At 40.7% G+C, this 24618-nt stretch overlaps 1 protein-coding gene across 3 annotated transcripts in view; it reads right to left on the bottom strand.

Moving 5' to 3' along the window:
• HECW2 (HECT, C2 and WW domain containing E3 ubiquitin protein ligase 2) overlaps nucleotides 1-24618 on the bottom strand; it is a 200542-nt gene that overhangs the window by 122721 nt on the left and 53203 nt on the right. For all 3 annotated transcript variants that reach the window (XM_026696872.2, XM_087919770.1, XM_087919769.1), the window contains exon 2: nucleotides 12384-12715. In XM_026696872.2, the coding sequence (XP_026552657.2) occupies nucleotides 12384-12675 (292 nt within the window). In that variant the 5' untranslated portion in view covers nucleotides 12676-12715. The remainder of the gene's footprint in view (nucleotides 1-12383; nucleotides 12716-24618) is intronic.

Genomic DNA, 24618 nt, shown 5'->3' with positions numbered 1-24618 from the left:
ATAGCAGAAAGCAAGCAATTATATAATATCTCTCATTGTCAAGGTAACATATGTCAGTTTCAGGGGAGAATGCATATAGAAACATTCAAAACAACAGATATTAAGGAAGCCAAAAAAAGAACTACTACATTCTCATATTTAACCTTCCAATCCCAACCATAAAAAATACCTACAACACAGAAAGATACAAAATGAAATATGCTAACGTGGATGTATTTTTTCATTACATAAAGAAATAGAGTGTATATCTACTTTTCTGAAGTTTAATTGGCCTCATTTAAATTAAAAAAATAAACCACCACATCACAGATAAAATTCTGACTAATTGCAAAGCACTTTATTTTAGCCAGAATTGAAATGTTTACCTTGTGCGTGTCTTTTTTTTTTTACTTTGCCATACTGACTAGGCAATCTGGGAATAACAGTTCCCATACATTTAGAGACCACCTGAATTTTCCTATAGGTACTTGCCCTTTCCCCATGGAAAGAAAACGGCAGCCAGAAAGAAGTTTTGGGACACTCAATAAAAATAGTTTTCTCCAAACTCAACTTCAAATTATTTTTGTTATGTTACAGAAAAAAAATGCTGAAAATGTCACAAGATGTAGCCAATCTCTACAGCAGGCAAATCTTTAATTCATAGCATATACAGATAATCCTCGATTTACGACCACAATTGAGCCAAAAGTTTCTGTTGTTAAGTGAAACATTTGTTAAATGAGTTTTGCCCATTTAACAATCTTTCCTGCCACAGTTATTAAGTGAATCGCTGCAGTTGTTAAGTGAATCTGATTTCCCCATTGACTTTGCTTGCCAGAAGGTCGCAAAAGGGGATCACATGACCCCAGGACAATGCAACCATCATAAATATGAGTTAGTTGCTAAGCATCTGAATTTTGATCACATGACCATGGGGATGCTGCACGGTCGTAAGTCTGAAAAACAGTCGTAAGTAACTTTTTTCAGTGCCGTTGTAATTTCAAATGGTCACTAAATGATCTGTTGTAACTCAAGGACTACCTGTACTGGGAGTAACTGCCAGAATATAATGGGGCTACAGTTCAGGGTTGTTGTTGTTTGCTAAGAATGCTTGCTTAATGAAAAATGAAATATATGAAGGATGGTTGCAGGAATTGGGTATGTCTAGTTTAATGAAAAGGATGACATGATAGAAGTCTTCCAATGTTTGAGGTGCTGCCGCCACAAAGAAGGGTTAAGCTATTCTCCAAAGCACCTGAAGGCAAGAAAAAAAGCAATGTGTCAAGTGTCAACCCTAACATCATGCCCCCATCGGAGCCTGAATCTGCAGGGGAAGTTGAGCTGGAGCAAGAATCCACAGAGATTGGAGGAAGCTGGGGAAGGGCAGAGCCAGTCAGGCCAAGGCATTTCAGGATTAGAACAGCTTGTAGACAGGGAGGAACAGGGGCAAGATGAACATGAGCAGAGGCGATGAGCAAGGACCACCCCCTTCTGATCCTAGACTATAAAGAGGAGAGAGAACAATGCAGACTGAGCTGGTTAGGAGGGAGGAGAATGCTCCACACACACACACACACCCTGGCACACCTGGGGACTGAGGTGTAAGGGTATGCTGGTGGGAGGGGCATTTGTCGGGACCAAGTGTTGGAGCCTTGTGTGCGCTTGCTGACTGGAGGTTACTGTGCTCTGTCTTGTGGGACTTGCCCAGTTTGCCTGCTCTACTGAAGGTCTTGCTCTGGTTATTATTTTGCTAACCTTGCTAACTGGACTGCTGGCCCTGGTTACTGTTTTGCTCACCTTGCTTACTTGAGTACTCACACCCAGAGGCTGTTGAAGGTGCATGTGAGAGCTTTGCTCCAGGACTTGTAGTAAATGTGGGGATACTTGGGGGCAAAGATGGAGTAATAAAGGGAAATTAGGCTTTCTTGCCCTGCCCGGGGTCATCACACAATGTTTGGAAATTAATCAAGGAGAGAGGCAATTTAGAACTAAGGAGAAATTTCCTGACAGAACAATTAATCAGTGGAACAGCTTGTCTCCAGAAGTTGTTGGTGCTCTAGCCAGAAGGAGGAGGCTTGTCAGGGGCCAGAGGGGTGGTGAGCGCTTTGCGTGTGAGCGCTTCTGGCGAGGAGGAAGAGAAGCTCCTGGAGGGGGGACGACCCTCCCCTTGCAACATCTTCCCCTGAGGGCATTGCTGGCAGCCGCTCAACCTCCTCCATGCGCGGCGGTAAGAGGCAGGAGATAACACCAGTTCAGAGGTTCCTTTCCCCCCACGCCCTCACAGGCCAGGCCTATGCTCTGATCTCCTGCGCATATGAGTCCATCTTCCGCCAGTATCACCCATTACCCCACCTTCCTGACAGCCATCTGGTCTTCAGCACGTGGCTCATCAGCCCTGAGTGGAGGTTGCCTGCTGTGCTGAACCGTGCATGCCCGCCATTCTTCCCGGCAGAAGGAAGCAACCCCTCTCGGCTTGGACTCTGGGTTTGTGATTGGTATGTCTTAACTGAGACCGGGATGACTTCGTCTTACCCGCAGGACCGCCAAGTAGCAGCTGCCAGCTCCTTTCTATACACGCCAAGTCTTACCATGGGAAAGAGAGCAGCTGGGGTATCAGTGTAGCTGCTTGGTTAGTTCATAATTGCCCTACCCAGAGAAGGAGGTGCTGGAGGAGGAGGAGGCAGTAGTGGAGAAGCAAGCCAGGTGTTAAAGACCCAGAGTGGGGGGGAGGCTTCCAGTGGGGGGAGGCTTCCAGGCCGGCCTTCCTTCCCTCCCCCAACTCCAGGCAGACACAACTGACAAAGGAGGGAGAGGTTTCCTTTGATTTGGGGAGATATGAAATGAGACCAGGAGACCAGATTGGGGGGGGAGGCTCTGCTTTTCTTGTTATATTTTTTGTTATAATTAAGTAAGCATTTTTATATTTAAATATATATATATTTATATATACCATGTTTCTCATAAAATAAGGCCAGGTCTTTTTTTTTTTGAGCCCTGAAAAAACGGCTAGGCCGTCTTTTCGAGGATGTCTTAATTTTCCTCCCATGCGCAACCTGGTGGTAGTGTGTGTGCGTGTGTATTTACACCCTTATCAATGAATGGCCATGTTCCCACCACACCCACGCAGCCAACCACTTTCTACCCTGTGCATCGTGCCAGCTCAGCCTGTGCAGGTAGTTCTTGGTCCAGTGCATTGGCAAACCTGCAGAGCTCCATTAAGCGCCAAATTTGGCATACCACGTGGACATGCTCGAGCTCGGATCAAGCTGCAGCACTCGGAACCGTTACTCAGGAGGCTGCTTTCTTAACCTGCCCTGCTGACTTCTGGGTCACTTACAGCCCCCGGCACCAGCAATGCCCGGCTTCCTGCCACTGCACAAGAGACAAAGGCAAGCGGGCTGCCTTTCTGGCACTCCCACCATGGCTGGCACTCCGCCAGCTCCTCTTGCCCCAGTGTGAACACCAGCCGACCGGTCTCGCACACCAATTTTGTTCTACCCTCCCTAACCTCCTGGGATTTCCTCAAGTCTCTCAGCCAGACCTTTCCAAAAGAATGTAGTTGCGCCATTCAGGTGCGGTGGCCACGACCAACCTGCCCCGACTTCTTCCCTCGACAAGTTCTCTTCAGAAGTCCGGGGCTTGTTTTCCAACCCATGACTCCAAGCTTGCAACAGGGCATGGGACCACCAAGGGACATGTGGGCTGGGCTGGGTTGGCGCTGCACCCGCTTATGCCCAGAGCGAAGCGTTGGTCAAAGGTTGGTACGCCAGTAGCAAGCTGGGCAGCTCACTCTTCTGCGGTCCTGCCAGAGGCATCTCTGCCAAGCCCTGCTCTGGCTGCCTGAGGAAACGTGGATGGAGTCCATTTTAAAGTCAGCTCCCACGCCCTTGCCGAGTATTGAGCAGGGGAGGGAGGAGCTGGTACCCTTGCGCAGATGGGAAAACGGAAGCATCCACCTCTTGGTGCAGCCCCGTCTTTCCTGCACAAGAGCCCCTGGCAGCAAAGGTACTTGGCGGGAGTAGGGAGTTCTCCGAGCTCCGCCACGATCGGCCATTAAGAGTGGCTGGTGGCGAGGCATGGCTGCCTGCAGGGCACTCCTAACAGCAAGATCCCCCCCCCCCGACCTTCCCCCCCATTTCGCATGTTTTAAACTAGGCCTAAATTTGGGGGGAGGGGCTTAATTTAACCTTATGCCTAGAAAACATGCTGGGTCTTCCTATTGGGGGAGGCTGTATTGTTTGAGAAACACGGTATTTATATATTAAAAATTATTTTTTTAAATAGTACATTTATATTTAATATAAAAAAATAAAAAAATATTAAATACATTGTCTTTTTTAAAAAATTCATATTAGTGGTCCTCAGGATTTAAAAGTATGAGTTTGGTGGTCCCTGAGGTCCAAAAGGATGGTGACCCCTGGACTAGAAAACCTTCAAAGACTCTTCAAACTCTGTTATTCTGTTATTAAATGGCATACAGGTTGTTTAAAGAAACACACAAAATATATAATTTTAAAAAGCACAAGGGAACAAATAAAGTCAAAACCCCACATTGGGAAATGCAAAAACATAGAAAACATTAAAATATAATATTGCTAAGCAGTTTCACAAAATGGCCAGATGTGCCACATTTGTAATACCTAAAATTTCTACTGGTATTGAACATTTTGTCAGCATGTCCAGAACGTCCTCAAAATGCATCCAGTATAATGAAAAAAATGAGAATGCAAAATGCATTCAATGTGTAAGGATTGCTTCCCATTCCCAATGAGATACCAAAAAATGTGCATTATGCTATGAAGGGGCAATAGTCATCAACTTCCGGCTTCCCTTACCCTCCGAATCCTCTATAGTCCTCTATATATAATTCTCTATATATAACATGAAAGAAGGGGCAGGGAAGAAGAAGAAAAATGAACTTTGCCTCATCTCTTCCTATTTCAGAGAGTTCTCAGCAAACCCAATTAAAGAAATGTTCCCACTGGAAGAAAAGAAGCTCGAAGCATCATTTCATAAAAGTGTCTCATGCCTGCGAACATCAAATTATACCAGATTAGAAATAACTCAGGTTAATCATAAAGATTTTATGGAAGAGCATCAGATGTACCATATAACATTGAAGAAGATCTAATTGCTTTCCAGACTTTTTGCAAATTTTCGGTATGCCATCATGTCTAGTTTTGAAAAAAAATAGAGCTGACTGCTGATAAGATATGCTGCTGAACCTACAGTTCTTTCCAATTTTAACCCACAATGATATAATAGGACTGAGTAATCCATAAATAAACCTGAGAAGAACATAAAATGTAGAAATAACCTTGATCTGACCAAGGTCCATGTTAGTCCAGTGGTTTGTTGATCACAGATGCCTTAGATGTCCTCTGAAGCAGGAGACAAAGAGATACCTCTCTCTCACTGTTATTCTCCTACAGTGCTACTCCCAACCTGAAAATAACGCTGAATCTCAAAACAAATGGTCCTCAATTGACCTATCCTCCCTAAATTTACCCATTCTCTTTTTAAAGCCTTCCTAATTTACTGGCCATCACAATATTAAAAAAAGAGTCATTTCTCTAAGCAAGACTGTAGACACCTTATTTCTTTTTGTTTCTTTTTCCCATAAGAAAGAAGTTTGATGCTCCTAGTCATTTTAATTTTTCTCCTATGCACTCTTTTCATCTGTTTTATCCTTTGTCAAATATAATGACCAGAACTGTACAATGTACCAGATATACAACACTTTGTGAAAGGGCATTATTTTCATATTTTCAGTCTTTTTCTTAGTGGTTCCCTAGCACAGAGTGGTTTTTGCTTTGAGAGGGAGGGAGAGAGAGAGAGCTGCTGCATTGCTTACTAATCTTTGCCACTAAGCTGCCCAATAAAAATCCACAACATTTTCCTTGTTATAAAACCCATCTGTGCAGAAATGTGTGCTCCAAATGCATCACACTTTCGACTTATTTAACCTGAATTGCATTTGCTACTTGACATAATGTTTATTCTGTTGAAAGAGATCCTTTTCAAACATTACTATCCTGAATATCACCTGCAAATTATCTCAGTCCCTGCTTGCCCTACAGATTATGTATCTAGATTTATGTACCGTTTAAGCAACTTACATTTAAGATGCTCCTGTCCCGTGCACATGCCAACATGACTCTAAGATGGTTTAAGAAAATCGTGCCCAGACCAAGACATTTTTTACAGAAGTTTGAAAGTATTCTATCTGTCTACATACTACATTCTTCCGTTGAACAATTATCCACCTACTATATAGCTCCCATCTTTCTGTTTCAGGAAAGCAATTGTTTTTCTTCTTGTGGGCTTCCTGGACAGATATACTTTTATAAGTGTAGGAGTGTGTATGCATAATCTGTACACACATAAAAAGTTGCTACATTACAAAAAATAGCTATATATACAAAAAGTTGTTAAATATAGGTACACAAAGTTATCAAAATACAGATATATCCAAGCACAACAAGCACCTTTTTAAAAAATGCAGCAAGCACTCAAATGTTTCCAATCCCTTTACCAGAACTGCTGAAATAGCATGGTGGTTAAGATTCTTGCTGTTGGGAAGGAAGGGAGGGAGGGAAGGAGGGAGGGAATCTTTCCCTAAATAGGTAGTTTTCCAGATTTTGGTTAAAAATATAAATCTAGAGTTTATAAAAGAATTGTGAATAGGCTCAAATTATCATACTTTGGACACATTCTGAAAAGATCTAACTCTCTGCAGAAGGCTCTAGCGCTGAGAGAAAATATATCTATATCAGGGGTGTCAAACTCACATCATCACAGTGGTGTCATGTGACATATTGGGACTTTTCCCCCCATTTGCTAAACTGGGCTACAGATGACGCATCCAACCCATGGGCCAGCGGTTTAACAGCCCTGATCTAGATGATTGCTAACTGCTGACACTCAATGAATGTCACATAACCAAACTTTCAATCATTCAATTATTTCCATAGTGATTGGATATACTAGTGAAAAATAAGTTGAATTACATTAACAATGTAACAAAGCAATAAACATTTTTAATGAATGAATCAAATATACTGTATTTAACTGGGGACACATACTAATGCTCATACATTAATTAGAAATTTTAAATTCTTCACTTTCCTACAGAGAAGCAACTTTTAAAAAAATTCCAGTCACTTCAAATAAATCTCTTTCACAAAATGATAAAAATATATATTTAATATCAATGCCTATCCAGTCAGGAAGACAGAAAAAAATGGGAGGTGGGGAACAGACTTTATTTTAATCTTCTACATGGTCACTATTTTCCTTTGTCTAATGATTCTCCTTCAAACAGCTCTCCAGTATTTGAAGGGAAAAAGTGTAACTGAAGTGCTGCATTCCTCTGGCAGCAGACCAGAGATCCTTCTTATGCATAAGCCAAACTGCATAAAACCTAAAGTGCATGTAATCTATTCCACTTTCAAAAAGAAAAGAAAGGAATGACTTAATTTGATAGCAGGTCAAATTCTTTAAAGAATTTCCATCTGTTGTGCAATGTGGTTTCTTACTGTACTTTTATACCACCTTAATAAAGCTGTTGACTATGATAACAATGTATCAGTTCATTTCAAACTAGAGACATCTCAATTCGCATGCATTATCTATTACATTAAACTAGAAATAACCTAGAGTATAACACACATTAGTTATATCAAAGGATCACTCAGCTGTGGGATTTATTTCCTAAGCCCTGAGAATAATACTTCCAATTTTAAGCAAGCTTGAAAAAAGTAGCAAATAAACATTTCAAGGAAAAACATCACAATGATGCAAAGTTATACAATTAAATATAGTAAAAAATAGTTCATATAGAAAAATTATTATCCAAGTTCTTTGTGCTACTGTATCAACAAATGGAGAACCATTTTGGTGCAGTGGTTAAGGTTTCAAGCTAGAACCTGGGAAAAGGGGAATTCTAATCTCGTCTTAAGCACAAAGTCAGCTAGGAGACCTTAGACCAGGGGTCTCAAACTCAATTTACCTGGGGGCCGCTGGAGGCAGGGTCTGGGTGAGACAGGGCCGCATAAGGGATTCCACAAAAAACATTGTTAAAAAAATATCCTCAAATGTCATCAACAGTTAATGGTTTCTCCAATACATGAACTGTCCTGAACACATGAATGGAACATTGAATGAAGATCATGAACAGTTCCTCAGAACATGGCTTCTCCAGCTTACTCCTTGCTGCCAGAGACTTGACAACACTTCCTCTCACATATCTGAGCCACATTTGGCTCAGAGGAGGCACTTGAGACCCTCAGTACGGCTTGAAGATGATCATCAGTAAGTCTGGACCTGTACTTGGACTTGTTAAAGTTCAGGGTGGAGAAGAACTTTTCGCACAAATATGTGCTCCCAAAAAGGCACATGGTCTGCTTGAACATTCAGGAAAGCTCAGGGAAGCTGGGGGGCAATTCTCTCAAAAATTGCCCATGCTTGTCTGCTTTTCCATTCACCTCCCTAAATTTGGCCTTGAGGTCAGAGTTGCATTGCAGGTCCATTTGAAGCACAGGAGGGGCAATAAGCTCCATTTGAAGCACAGGAGGGGCATCTTGCATATCAAAGGTGAAAGGAGTCTGCAAAAATTTGAAAAGTGGCTCTGTGCGTCTTGAAGTTGCAAATCTGTGATCAAATTCCTTCTGTAGCTTCAAAATAGCATCAACATGCTTCTCACCACTGAGTGGTGTGCCTGCATCCACAAGTGCCTTGCATGCTGGGAAATGGCAAAGGTTTGTCTGAGAGAGCTGGGCTTTCCATAACACAAGTTTTGTGGAGAATGCTCTCACGTTGTCATAGGCAGCACTGACAAGCTGCCCCTGGCCTTGTAACTTCTTGTTCAGTACCTTCAGCTCATGTGTGATGTCGACAAGAAAAGCTAAGTCCACGAGCCATTTCCGATCATTCAACTCGGCAACAGCCATCCCATCCTTCTCCATGAAGGCTTTCACTTCTTCTCTCAGTTCAAAAAATCTTTTCAAGACATTTCCCCTGCTGAGCCAACGTACCTCGGTAAAATAGAGCACATCTTCATATTCTGACTCCATTTCCTCTAAAATAGCACGGAACCTCCTGTGCTTTATGCCCCTGGATCTGATGTGGTTGATGCATTTCACAACAACAGACATCATGTTGTCACACTTCAGGCATTTGCTGCAAAGGGCCTGCTGATGGATAATGCAGTGCAGAGCAATAGCCTCTTCTACATCCTCCTCCTCAAGTTTTCTCTGAACAAGTGCCACCAGTCCATTTTTCCTCCCAGTCATTGATGGCGCTCTGTCGGTTGTTATTCCAACAAACCTATTCCATGGCAAACCGGCATCACACAGCTGGCGAAATATCTCATGAGTGGTGGTCTGGCCATGCATTGGAATTACTCTGAGCAACTCCTCTGTCACTTCAAAATTGCGATCAACACCACGGACATAAATTGTGAGCTGAGCAGTGTCAGTTATGTCTGTGCTCTCATCAAGAGCAACTGAATATGCATCAAAACATCTGGCTTTCTCACACAGTTGATGATAAATGTCACTTGACAGGTCAGAAATGCGCTCTGCCACTGTATTGGCAGAAAGGCTGATGTTGCTGAACTGACTTTTCTTTTTTGGACAAACTATACTTGCAGCCTGTAATATGCGTTTTTTTTACAAACTCTCCCTCTGTGAATGGTTTTCCCGCCTTAGCAATCATCTCACTAACCATATAGCCAGCTTCAACTGCTGCAGCATTCTCTTTGGTTGCTTTCTTGAAGAAATCTTGTTGCCTCACTAGACATGTTTTAAGGCTGGCAACCCGGTTGGCTCTCTCATCCCCCTGATATTTTGCACATTCTTCAGCATGCTTAGTTGAATAATGACGTTTCAGGTTGTATTCCTTGTGCACCGCAACTTTTTCAGCGCAAATAAGGCATGTCGGGATGCCCCTGTGCTCAACAAAGAAATACTGCATCTCCCACCTTTGCTGAAATTGTCCTATCTTTCTGTTCACTGCAGGCTTTGGCTTTGACAAAGACATGATAAGGGTGTGACAAAATTTAGTTTATTCCACTTGGCATTGCTCTTGTTCCACATTTCATAGAAGTGTTTAGCCAGCTAGTGACGCAAAACGTCTCGACACGTGACATCATTTCCGCTTCTACTTGTCACAACAGCGCGGCGGATGACGAACAGCCCGGTAGCAGTCGCCTTTCTCTGCGTTTGATCGTGGCATTTGTTGATGGTAGAAAGTACCGGAATGGCAACCGCAAAAAAAGGCAACTGCTACCAGACTGTTCGTCATCTGCCACACTGTTGTTACAAGCGTAGTGTGCATGAAGTCGGTGTAGCTTAGCCTAGCACCGAATGTCAGCCACGACGAGGAACAGCGGGCGGGACTTCTTTCAGAGGTCCATTCCCCCTGTGGGCCGCACTAATATACTTTCATATCACAGTGGGGGCCACAGGATATCGTCCTGCGGGCTGCAATTGGCCCGTGGGCCGTGAGAATGAGACCTCTGCCTTAGACCAAGGCTGTCAAACTCCGGGCCCACAGGCCGGATGTGTCACACACTAGCCACGCCCACGCTGGGTTTAGCAGAAGAAAAAAAGTCGGGATACATCATGTGACAACACTGACAATGTGAGTTTGACACACCTGCTTTAGACCAATGACTTTTCATCAGTCCTAGAAGGGAAGTAATTGGCCAACCACTGCTAGAAAACCTTACCAAGAAAACTGAAGGGACTTATCCAGGCAGAAAATTGGACACAATTGAATGGAAGCAAAAAAAATCATCAAAAAAGTAAATTATCTGATGAACAAACTTTTTGCAGAGAATTTGTGTTTAGCTAATGCTAGCTATTCTTACCTTAATAGAAGAAGTTCCACTGATCTTTGAATTCAGAAATATACCTTCATTTTAGTACACATCAGAAGAAAAAGTGTATGTATAGTATATCACAGAAATAAGTGAGAAAAAAGGATATAAGCACATGGCCCGACTTTCATACGTAATATAATAGTACGAACAACCATGATTAAAAAAGCATTCCTGTGGTTTTGAAATTCCTGTGGTTAATTCAAAATGCTATCAAATTAAAGATTGTGCAAGATAGTTAAAACAGGACGTCTTGTTTTATATAAAATGAAAAGAGACGATCAAAACAAACACATTCATTGTTAATAAAAATTACTGAGAACAGACCAAGAAAATCTTACACTCCCTCATTGTAGATCAGCTGACTTCCTGCCCATTTACTGATTTTACAGCTAAGATGCTAAGTTTTACTTGATGAATAGGATCTGCAGGTTTCTGACAAGGGAGATTGCAGCATATGGTCTCTGGTTGTTTCTCATCTAGAATGTTGTAATTGTCTCCTCACAAGCGATCCCAATTCTGTTCTGCATCCTCAGATCTTAATCCAGAATATTGCCATTTTTGTTGTTCACATCCTTCCATACTACAGGTAGTCCTTGATTTACAACAGATCACTTAGTGACTGTTCAAAGTTACAATGGCACTGAAAAATGTGACTCATGACTGTTTTCCAGTTATGACCTTTGCAAGCATACCCATGATCATGTGATCAAAATTCAGACAGTTGGCAACTAGTTCATATTTATGTGTCCCAAGGTCACATGATCCTCTTTTGTGACCTCCTTAAAAGTGAATGAGGAAGCCAGATTCCCTTAACAACCGGGTTACTAACTTATCAACTGCAGGGGTTCATTTGACAACTCTGACAAGAAAAGTTGTAAAATGGAGCAAAACTCTCTTAACAAATGTGTCACTTAACATCAGAAATTTTGGGCTCAATTTGTCGTAAGTCGAGGACTACCTGTATTTTCATGTCTCAGTACCAGCTTCTTATTTAAGTAAGAATCCAGATTAAACCAGATACTGATAGATATGTTTAAAGCCATCCGTTCAGAAACGTCCCAGTATCAGTCTGCCTTTATTTCTTCCTCTGATCCAGTTCGTTCTTAATATCCCTCTGAACAGGGATTTAGTTGGATCTCTAAATTCCAGTTGGGCCTTCAAGGACTTTGCACTTGACTCTGCATTCAGCTCCCTTCCTCCTTTCAACTTTGGGTTAATAGGATGGTCTTTGGGAGGCAGAATAAATAAGTGTGGGATCTGGTTATTCTATCCTGCCCTTATTTAACTGATAGTTCCAGTTTTAACACCTGTTTTAAATTACTACAGATGTACAGTATATGCATTCAATTCTGTGCAAGTCTCTTTTATATTACATAATTGTTCCTTTAGTGTTAATATTTGTTTCCTGAGTGGTGAACTCATTTTACCAAACTGCCTTATAATTCTCTGATGCTGATTTTTCTACTTATAAGGAAAGTAAATATTGGCTACATGGAAAGGAGAAAAACCCATTACTTACCGATATGGTACAGCCCAATCCAGTCTGTGGGACCCACTTCTTCTTTAATATCCCAGAAAATAATGAGGTTCTGAGATTGTCCTAGAGTGTATTCATACATGCTTGCAGTCAAACTAGAACGGCTCTCAGACGTCACCAGATCCGTGTCACTGTTGGCACGCTGCAAGTTCACATTCTCAGCCACACTGCTCTGAGATGCAAGGCTCTGGAGGTTCTCTGGACTCAAAGTGTAACGCAATTGTGGATTACGCCGTCGGGCAAAAAGCAGATGATCTCGGGCAGAGCTGGTCATCCTGATCTTTTTTTATAGAGAAACTGTTTCACTTACAAATCTGTAAAGAACAAAATGTAAACATTAGGAACAAATTCTCACATCAGACTAAATTTTGAAACTTGGTTAAGAATGCTAAAAGAGAAATAATTTTTTAAAAATTGAAAATCTGTTTTCATCTTAAAATATCTAAAATCTCCCTTTCATAAAGAAATCATGTTCACAATACAGACTTGGCTAATTTATAAAACTCTCACTGGGAAGCTTTTGTTTCTTTAACTAGTTAATTATCTAAACAGTGCAATGAAATTCTATTGTTATGGACAGCAGCAAGTCCACTGGCTTGAATTAAAGTCATTTAACAGTCAGATAAAACAAGTTATCTTAAGATGACAAAAAGGCATGTAATTGCTAGGTATTTAATTCATTATTATTTTATATTTAATGCCAGATAATATCTTTTTGTTTTCTAGGATAAAATATTTTGGCATATATTTTTTATTTTAAACTTGGTTCACCCTTGGCCTGCCACTACTACACTGGAATTGTGTGTTCATCTTAAGAAAGATACTTGCAATGACTAAATGCATAATGCTGGAGACTGTGTGTAAGTATATTTTTAAGGATTAAAATGAAAAGATATGCTTCAAGATGAAAAAAGGACATTCCATAAATGTGGTGTGCCTATAAAATGCATCCATAAAAATCTTTCTTTTATCCTCCAGGATATCTCTCCCACTGGATATTATACATTTTAATGCATTGTTTCATTTTTTTAGAAACTTGAATCTGGCATGCTCTTTATTTTTTTTTAAATAAGAGAGCAGCAATCACAATATAGAAGACTGTATGTTTATATGTGATTGTGTGTATTCATTCAAAGACAGAGGTTGAACACATTCATTCAAAGACAAGAGGTTGAATGCAGGGACTTTATGTCTGGAATAGCAGTATTTTTCCAGCAAATAATTCTGACCTACTTTCCATGCTCAGTAAGTCCAAATTTCTTCATAAAAACAAATCACAAGTTTTTGATATATAATTAAATATAGCAGTAACATATTTAAACCGTATTTCTCTATCCAAGATCATATTCATAATAATGTGAATTCCTGTGTTCAATCTAAAAGGGATAACTATGGAACAGTCATATGACCAAATTGCATAGGAACAACTTTCTTCAAATATATTATAGTTGCAGCATAAAAAATTGACATTCAAATTTTCTTAAAAATTCATAAACTTGAAAATAATCTTTCGATGAATTAGTCTTATTTCACATTCATAAAAAACTACCAAAATTAACATTATTTAGAAATAAGACCATTAATTTGTTAAATAGCATATTCTAACTTTTTATTCCAAATTGCGAGGGCAATTATCATATCTTCAGTTATCTGTAAAAATGGGTTAACAAATTTTTAAAACAATTTCCAATAATATAGTTTAAGATTTGAGAATTTGTATCATCAGGTCCTAACTGGGAAGTCAAAAGTTATTTTAATAGGAAACAAGGAGTAAATTTCCCTCATCCAAATTTCAGGAAATTGTGTTAGGGCTACAAAAACTTTCTTGGAAAATAAGTGTATTAGGAGGCTACAGCAAGGTGTTTGGTTTGGAAGTCTTCCCAGTTCTTGATGTCTTACATGTCATTGAAACTATTTGCACCTTACCCCTTTATGACAGCTATTTGTGTTACTTGATTATATTTCTATCTAGCCATGCTAGGAAAGTGGAAACTGCAATCCAGCAGGGGCAGGTACGCACTTCTGGCATAAATTATACAAAGCACAGAAAACAGTGACCAGTAATGATCAAAACATATAAAAGGCAGGAGACAAAAGGAAATATTCTCTGTATTAGCAATATTCATGATACTTCTCCATATTTTTCTATCCTTGCAACATCTGCACTACTACCATATTCATACAGTACTCTTAGTTCTTTCAATGAGTTATCGATTTCATACAACCATGACTTTTTCAGTCTTACCATTTTTCCCAAATTCACTATTTCTTCATGTATTTTTGTTGTGATTTAATTCTTACCCATTTTCTGTATATGGCCAAGCGGTCTGAAATACTTTCATCATCACACATTTAATTCTGTCCCTATTCAAACATCATCCATTCATTCTTGACTCTATTACTTCTTCATATATATTTCTTAAGAAACTCATCTCTAGTGAATTCAATTTATCGGTACATTTTGCAAGTAGTATACTACTCCATTACTACCATTCATTCAGCAACCATTCAAAAGGGAGTCGGCACTTGACCAGGGCTAGCGGCAGCGGCAGGAGGAGGTAGGCAACTGGCGGGGCTTGCTGCTTGCCTCCTCACTCACCAATCAGTGGTGGAAGGCCAGAAAGCAACAGTGCGTTGGGCTACAGGGGGAAGGTGGAGGCCGGGCAAGGCAAGTAGCATCGGCAAGGGCAGCTTGGCAGTCTGGAAGTCATCATGACTCAACCGGAGCTGGTGGCGGCAGCAGGTAGGCGACCGGGGCTTGCTTGGAGGTCTCACCAATCTGCATCTTCAGCAATGGTGGCTGGGGGAGGCAGGCAGTCCGAGGGAGGCAGGCAGGCCAGGCGAGGGCGGCTGGCGGTGGTGGCGATCGGGGCTTGCAAAGCCTTCACTCACCCAGATCAGGAAGGGTGGAGAAAAGCAGGTAGCGATGGCTGGCTGGCTGGCACTGCTGCTGCTGCAAGCCAGTGATGGCGGTGGGCGGGAAAAGACGGGAAGTGATGTAGTGCATGCACTATAAGGAGTGACTGGGCGGGGCAGAGCAGGGCAGGCAGGGGGAGAATGCCATCAGAGATAGTTGTGCATGCATGTGATGTCATGCATGCGTGATAAGGACTGACTGGGCAGGAAACAAAGGAGCAGGTGGAGAGGGGCGGGGTCAGCCAGGGGCTCATTTTATCGGTTCTCCGAACTACTGGGCATCATAACAACCAGTTCTACCAAACCGGTGTGAACCAGTAGAATCCCACCCCTGTCCCTAACCATTCTGATTAAAACACATCAAGCCAGAATGATGCTTGACAATTTAGGAGTCCTGGTTAGAAAATGTTTATTTTTTAATACATTTTTGATATTAAAAATTAAATCTTAGAATTTTATAAGAAAAAAACCCATAGTAATAAACATAACCTCATTGCCTAAGGTTGCATAACATGCTAATCCATGTAGTATTCCCATATCCCATATCTTATTTTTCAGCCCCCGTTTTGTAATCCGACAAGTGAAAATAAAATAATGTAGAATGGCTACAAGTAAGAAAAATAGGATTGTGTTTCTCCACTTGAGGAGAGATAGAGAGAATCTGATGGGAAACAGCTGCGGAGAGGAGAGAACACAGATGCCATGTTTATATCTCTAAGACAGAACAGTGAGTGGGATACATGGTGATGCGGGCCAGAAGGATGTACAGACTAGGCTTACTTAATCTTGCAAGCACCACTGTTTATGCCTGTCAAATTAACTCAGACTCTAGAGAATAGAGGAGACCAAGAGGAAAGGCACCCATCTCCATTCCGCAATAGTTCTTGCTTATTACTTTATTTCTTGTTTCAAGAAAGGAATTAGGTCAAACTTAAAAAAAAAAACACTCTGAGTTTATAAAATCAGGAATAAATATGTAATGTTCATATTCAGAAACATCACTGTTGCTGTAAAATATTCCAAAATAAAATTATGCAAGGGATTGAAACTATAAAATATTAACAGCAATAGGAATTAATTTAGCACAAAAATGTAAATATATTATTTTATCCCCCAAAAGCAAAGACACCTAGCAAGTAATATAAATGAAAAGCAAATATTTTTTGCAAAAACCTAAGTTGCCAACTCTACCCTTGCTCCACCCTAATTTTGTTTGATATCTACTCTACCTCAAATATAGTTGCTCTCAATTATACATTATCCCCCATTTGTTTTCCCCAGACAATTACAAGTCCTGCAAATTAACAGTCACACCAGTAAAAAGTCAGATTCCATTATTTAGCATTTTTTAAATGCTTTTAAAATGCTGCATGAATAAAAAAGTACCAAATGTAGCAATTGAAAACCACTCATTTATATAGCTTAACAATATCGTATCAAAAAAATTCAGAATATTTTATAATTCCCATTGCTCTTATAAAACATTAAAAGATACGCATTGCTGTTGCTGTAACATAACAATTGGTCAAAGTACATATTTTATGCCCATTACAGAATGGGTAGGATCTGCTTCCACCTCCACGTATTAATAATTATATGATACTATAAATCACTGTACAAACTTCTTATTCTTAAGATAACCCAAAATAAATGCCAACAGCACTGCCCAACAAACCGAACTTAGTCCACTTAAAATTATCATTATTACCTAATTCTATAATGCAATTCAATTTGGTGGGGATGAATCAGACTACTTTCAACCTACTACTTTTGAATATTTTTTCATAATGTTTTCTGCTCTGTTTCCACACAGACATCTGCATGAATATACATACATATTCAAATGTCCCTAAAACATATTTTATCCTTAATAATGCTTTCTAATTTTTTTCTTGTAATATGCGTACATTTTTAAATGCACTTTTATTTCTTTACCCCAATTTTTACAATTTAGAAATCAAGTAAAACCCTGATAATCAAATCCTAATTAGCACATCTGACTGATGAAAATTCCTTGCCAGATCTTAGCAACCACATAAATACACCTTCTCTGGGAGGGAATATCCCAACTTGACCCTTCCGGTTTCCTGTCAACATGCGTGGATTGCAGTCATAATCCAGTCCACCCAGTAATGGTCTTTTTCTTCTCTTTCCTTCCACTTTGCCCAGCAACAAGCATCACAGGCTTCTCCAGTGAATTAGAGGTTTGCCTAATGTGTCCAAAATACAATGATTTGAGCCAGGTGATTTATGCCTCCAGTGAGCATTCTAGGTTGAGCTGATGATCCATTTGTTTGTACTTTTAGTTATTAATGTCATTCTCAGGAGTCTTTGTTGAGGTAATTCCCTATTAGGAGAATGAGCACACACAGGGAAATGTAGTGAGAGTGATGTTGAATAACACACAACCAGCACACAGATACACTGAATAGTAAAATGTAGGTTTTACTTCCAGTAAACGGTTAAGCAAAGTCCAACAAGCAGTCCAAGTCATACAAGGTTAAAGCAGTCAGTTTTCAGTCCAGGGATAATCCAAATAACAAAGTCCAGTATCATACACAGTTCAGTAAACAGACTCATAGCAATCTAAGAAGAACGACGATCAGCAACAGTCAATAGGGAAAAATGCAGGAACCAGGAACATCAAACATCAGAACAACTAGCAACTAACAACACAACTAACAACCCAGGTTTCTGGCTCCATCTTATGGCCATTTCAGGAACCACGCCCAATTACAATTTTAGCATTCCCTTAAAGAGACAGTATTAAATATCTATCCTGGTTTATATATTTCCAACCCAACTGTTAGGCGACTATCAATTCCTAACATTCTTCATCAATAACAAAGTTTAAAAGTGTCAATACTCTTCCTATCCTTTTTCAAAATCCAATTTTCACTTTGAAAGAGTGCCACACAGAAAATCACTACATGCACAGTTCTGATCTTTGTATGCCTGGACACATCTCAGTTATTGAATTATTTTCCAAAGACTTCATTGCTATTTTACTAAGTGACGGTCTGCAGTGTATTTTTTACTGCTTGTTTCTTTGCTGTTAATCATTAATCTTAAAAGGTGGAAGCTATCTATCACTTCAGAATTTGTTAGTTCTAAGGCTGGTTACTATACAGCATTTGTTGATTGGAGTTTTATCCTGCTTTTTTGCTTTATAAGTAACTCAAGGCAGAAAACCTATCTAGTACACCCTCCACCTCCTGTTTTCTCCACAACAACCCTATAAGATAGATTGGGTTAAGAGAGAATGGCTGGCCTAAAGTCACCCAGCCAGCTTTCATACTTAAATTAGGACTGGTAGTCACAGCCTTTTAGTTTCTATGCCAGCACTATAACCAGTACACCAAACGCACTCTCATTAATTATCAGTCTGATCTTCTTTATATTTAGTTGTAATCTGTATTTTCATGTGCTCCTTGTTTTTCATTGCTAATCATTTATCAGAGTAGCGCCATAAGCATAGCACACAGGTCATTGGTTTAAAAATCATTTTCATCATCTTCCAATATAGCTTCCCTCAATACATATTCAGTATATTAGTTGATTAAGCTGGATGCTTGTGAAGGAAGCAGAGGGTGAGTAGAAAAAAGAGAGGTAGTTTGAATTGCTTTCATTGCATTTCAAATTCCCAGAGGTTGTGGGAGGAGCTGCTGGCTGCTTGTGAAGGAAGCAGAGGGTGAGTAGAAAAAAGAGAGGCAGTTTGAATTGCTTCCATTGCATTTCAAATTCCCAGAGGTTGTGGGAGGAGCTGCTGGCTGCTTGCGAAGGAAGCAGAGGGTGAGTAGAAAGGAGAAAGATAGCGGCCTGCACGCCAGAATCATATAACTATAAACCAAGAATACCAATAAGACATTTAGGGTAAGTGTGCTTGAGATTGTGATTTTATTTTATTTCAAAATGACTGGCTTAGTTCAGTGTAATACTTGTTTTACAGCTGTCTTTCGCAGTACTCTTTTCAAACTTGGACACTGTCCTCTTTGTAAAAAAAATACCAGTCCACATGGACAGATTACCTATCTAGAATCTCTAATCTGTGCTCTCCAAACAGAAATTAGGTGCCAAATCCAGCCATCTATTGAGCTGCCATGCTACCAGCCCCCACTACCACAAAGATCCTACAGGAAAAGGGCAGTATGACAACCGTGGGATCTGGCATGGTGAGAGCTGTGGATCATAAACACAAAACTTTTGCTGTGTCCCAGCATAACAGCTACAATGCCCTTGCTGACCTTAATAGGGACACTAAAGTGACAGGTCAAGGTAGTTGTGATAATGATAACTCAAGTAAGCTGGGGATCACGGTCCTAGAAGAAGAACTTACTTTGGAAAGGAGAAAGTGTGAATCAGGTATTAAGCACTAGTCACACAAGAAGAGTAAGGCATCCAAAAAGAGAAGCCACCTTCTGGTTGGGGACTCAATTGTAAGGGATGTAAATTTAGGAAAGAAGGGGCGTTGGTACTGTCCCAGAAGGATGTACTTTCTGTTCAGAAAGACTTCCAGAGCTTGGGGTATGAACTTAGTAATATGGGCTGTAGGCTTATCTTTTCAGAGGTTCTACCAGTATACAAGGAACAAAAAGGGAAAGGGCAGTGTGTAGCAGAGTTTAATGTGTGGCTAAAGGAGTGGTGTAAAAGGGAAGGCTTTGGTTTTATTAGTCATGTCTGAAGCTGGTCCAATGAAAACTGTACAAAAGAGATGGTTTGCATCCATCAAAAAAAGGGATTGAGTTACTTGGCATTAAATTCACAGATTTCCTGGATAAACATTTAAACTGAACAGCGGGGACAGAGTATTAATGGATTTAGAACATCTCTGTCCCCAGCAACCCAAAACTAATAAGGATACCAGTGCATGCAAAATAGATGTTTGTGCAGGTAAGATTATCAAGCTTGATGCCAACCAAAGCCAAGCATTTAATAGTGAATGCCATACCACGTGCACTAATCAAACAGGTGGCAAGAAAGTAGGGACAGGCAGGCACAACACAGGTTATGTAGACAGTAAACACAGTGTCAGACATAAAGATCTCAAGTGCCTATATACAAATGCACAAAGTCTGAGGAACAAACAGGGTGAACTCGAACTACAAATACATGAAGGTAAATATGATATAGTTGGAATAACAGAAACTTGGTGGGATGAAACCCATAACTGGAACAACTGGTAGAAGGATACAAACTATTCAAAAAAACCAGACCCCATAAAAGAGGAGGTGGAGTTGCACTGTATGTAAAGGACCACTATATTGCTATAGAAATGCATGAAACCAAAGATGAAAACCTCCTAGAATGCATATGGGTCAATATAAAATAAAAAAAGAATGACAGTGGTATATCAGTGGTTCCCAACCTTTTTTGTACCAGGGACCAGTTTTACGCAGAAACACTTTTTCAAGGACCAGGGGGGGAAAGGGAGGGAGACACTTTTTCAAGGAGGAGGGGAGGGGGAGGAGTCCGAGTTTGGTGGTTTGCTTGCAGACGTTTCATTACCTGACTAGATAACATCTGATGTTGTTACCTAGTCGGGTAATAAAATGTCTGCCAGCAAACCACCAAGTTCAGGGAGGCTCAGGACAAGTCCCTGCAGGATGGCTGAGAAGCCCCGCCTCTCAGCCCTGCCTCCCTCAGCCTCATCCCTCAGGTGTCTACCTCGTTCCTCTCTCAGTCGCTCTCTCGCTCCTCCACCAGCCCAGGAAGAAACTGCTTCGAAGAAGCCGGCAGGGTGGCTTTTCCTGTCAGCGCAGCTCCTCCAAAGCGCCCATTCACCCCCACCCCGCCGCCCGCGGTTCAATCCAGTGCTCCGTTCTGCCTGTCTGCCTTCGTTTCTGGTTGTTTCGGAGCAGCTTTGGCTGAGTAAAAGAGGCGAATAGTTATTATTCTCAGCCAAAGCTACTCCGAAACAACCAGAAACGAAGGCAGGCAGGCAGGCAGGCAGAACGGAGCACTGGATTGAACCGCGGGCGGCGGGGTGGGGGTGAACGGGCGCTTCAGAGAAGCTGCACCAACAGGAAAAGCCACCCTGCCGGCTTCTTTGAAGCAATTTCTTCCTGGGCTGGTGGAGGAGCGAGAGAGTGACTGAGAGAGGAACGAGGCGGGAGGAAACTGAAGCCGCTGAGCCAGAGAGCAGGACAGGCTTTGGTTGCTTCCTCCCTCCCCTTCTTTCATTTGTGTCCTTGATCCCTGATCCCAGCAGCATTCACCGAAGGCGAAGAAAGCCGCCATTTTTATTTTATTTTTATTTTCTTTGTGGCCCGGTACCAAATGATCCACGGACTGGTACTGGTCCACGGCCCGGTGGTTTGGGGACCCCTGGTGTATATTATAGGCAACCCAATCAAGCAGAAAAAATAGATGTCCTTTTTGCCAGCCAACTAACAAACATATGAAGGAAACACACAACAATAGTAATGGGAGACTTCAATTATCCTGATATCAATTGGAAAACTAATTCTGTACCAAGTGAGAAATCAAATAAGTTCCTAACCAACCTAGCTGACAACTTGGTTGTCCAAAAGGTAGAGTGTGAAACTAGAGGGACAGCCATACTGGACTTAATTCTTACAAACAGAGAAGTGATAGAGGGAGTTGAAACTGCAGGAACCTTGGGTGAGAGTGACCATGTCATACTAGAATTCAACATAACACAAACACAAGCAACAGCACATAACGAGTCTTGGATTTTAAAAGAGCTGATTTTAATAAACTCAGAGAGAACTTGAGAAAGGTTCCATGGATGAAAATCCTAAAGGGGAAAACAACTCAAGAATCTTGGGAAATTCTAAAAAGTATGATCATAGAAGTCCAGACCAGCTCAATACCACTGAGAAAGAAAAACAAGAAATCCAAGAAGGAACCAGCATGGCTGCACAAAGATCTCTCTGGAAAATTGAAAGAAAAAAAGGACAAGTACAAAAAATGGAAAGAAGGACATACAATTAAGGCAGAATAGCAGCAGATAGACAGAATCTGCAAAGATGAAGTCAGGATAGCAAAGGCTCAGAACGAACGAAGACTTGGAACAAAAGTCAAAGATAATAAAAAAAAAGTTTCTTCCAACATATAAATAACAAGAAAAAAATCAACAAAATAGTCGGTCCACTAAAGAGAGAAGATGGCAAGGAAGTAACAGGCAACAGAGAGAAAGCAGAACTGCTTAACTCATTCTTTGCATCCGTCTTCATGCAAAAAGAAACTATAGCTCAACCCACCAAAAACATAACTGTAAAAGACAGACCAGAAATAAAAGTTAAAATAAGCAAAAAAATAGTAAGAGAACACCTGTCTGATCTTGATGAAAACAAATCATCAGGGCCTGATGGATTACATCCCAGAGTTTTAAAGGAGCTGGCAGAGGTCATCTCAGAACCACTGCACCATATCTTTCAAAAATCCTGACACACCAGGAACTACCAGAGGACTGGAAAAGAGCTGATGTGGTTCCCATTTTCAAAAAAGGAAAAAAAAACAGACCCAGGAAACTATAGACCAATCAGCCTAACATCAGTACCCGGGAAGATATTGGAAAAGATAATAAAAAAAACAGATCTGCCAATATCTAGAAACAAGTAAAGTAATAACTAGCAGTCAGCACGGGTTTGTTAAAAACAGATCATGCTAAACCAATCTTATTTCATTCTTCAACACAGTGACTAAATTAGTAGACCAGCAAAATACTGTGGACATAATATATTTAGATTTCAGAAAGGCATTCGACAAAGTAGACCACAACCTACTTCTTAGTAAGCTAGAAAAAAGTGGAATAGATAGCACCGCCACTAGATGGATTCACAACTGGCTGGCAAACCATACTCAACAAGTAGTCCTTAATGGGTCTAAGTCTCCATGGAGGGAAGTAAGCAGTGGGGTGCCACAAGGTTCTGTCTTAGGCCCAGTACTCTTCAATATCTTCATTAACGACTTAGATGAGGGAATAGAAGGGGAACTTACCAAATTTGCAGATGATACTAAGCTGGCAGGAATAGCTAACACCCAAGAAGATAGGCTCAAGATCCAGATGGATCTTGACAGACTAGAACACTGGGCCATATCTAATAAAATGAAATTCAGTATAGAGAAAAGTAAAGTCCTATACTTAGGCAAGAAAAACCAAAAGTACGCATATAGACTGGATGAAACCAGGCTCAATAGCAGTAACTGTGAGACGGATCTTGGAGTCCTAGTGGACAACCAGCTAAATATGAGCCAGCAGTGTGCAGCAGCAGCCAAAAAAGCTAATGCAATCCTAAGTTGTATTAACAGAGGGATACAGTCAAGATCAAGGGAAGTACTAATACCACTCTATAAAGCCTTAGTAAGACCACACCTAGAGTATTGCATCCAGTTTTGTTCACCACATTATAAAAAAGATGTTGAAACTCTAGAAAAAGTACAGTAAAGAGCAACCAGGATGATTAGGGGACTGGAGGCTAAAACATACAATGAACGGTTGCAGGAACTGGGCTTGGCTAGTCTGGTGAAGAGAAGGACCAGGGGAGACATGATAGCGGTCTTCCAATATTTGAGGGGCTGCCACAGGGAGGAAGGGGTCAAGCTATTTTCTAAAGTTCCTATAGGCCAGACAAGGAATAATGGATGGAAACTGAACAAGGAGAGATTTAACCTGGAAATAAGGAAAAACTTTCTGACAGTGAGAACAATCAACCAATGAAACAGCTTGCCCTTGGTAGTTGTGGGGGCACCATCACTTGAGACTTTCAAGAAGAGATTGGACTGCCATTTGTCAGAAATGGTGTACAGTCTCCCACTTGGGTAGGGGGTTGGACTAGATGACCTACAAGGTCCCTTCCAACTCTGATTATCTGTTATCTGTTAAATAAGTGTTATTTGGTGATATTGAACACCTCAATTTTTCCCAAGCAATATTCACATCTTTTACTCAGAAATGAGCTTCAACTGTATTCAACTGTATTAAAAAGGATTGCTTTTAAATGCTGGTAAATACTTAGAAAATTCACCATGGCGCCTTATAGCTCAAAGCCAAACTATTATATTCTTCCACTCCATTTACTAGATCAGATGGTTAAACTTGGATAAGATTCAGTAATTCTAGTATGTGGAAAAGCTGTACACTGAGGATACAGTTCTGAATATGTGTCTCAAATTTAGCAACTCAGAGAAAACCCTTAATGATCCCACAACCTGAGAGCTGAACATAATGGTTCTATTTATGAGGCAACTAACCTTTCTTACGATGTAATAAATGTTGCCATAAACAGGTTTTTAAAAGTTAGAAATGCCAACCTTTTTCCGCACATCATTTCCCCAC

This window comes from Pseudonaja textilis, chromosome 1 (assembly GCF_049901715.1).
Source record: "Pseudonaja textilis isolate UNSWEBS1 chromosome 1, rPseTex1.2, whole genome shotgun sequence".
Taxonomy (NCBI): Eukaryota; Metazoa; Chordata; class Lepidosauria; order Squamata; family Elapidae; genus Pseudonaja; species Pseudonaja textilis.
This window is presented reverse-complemented; position numbering and strand designations above follow the sequence as displayed.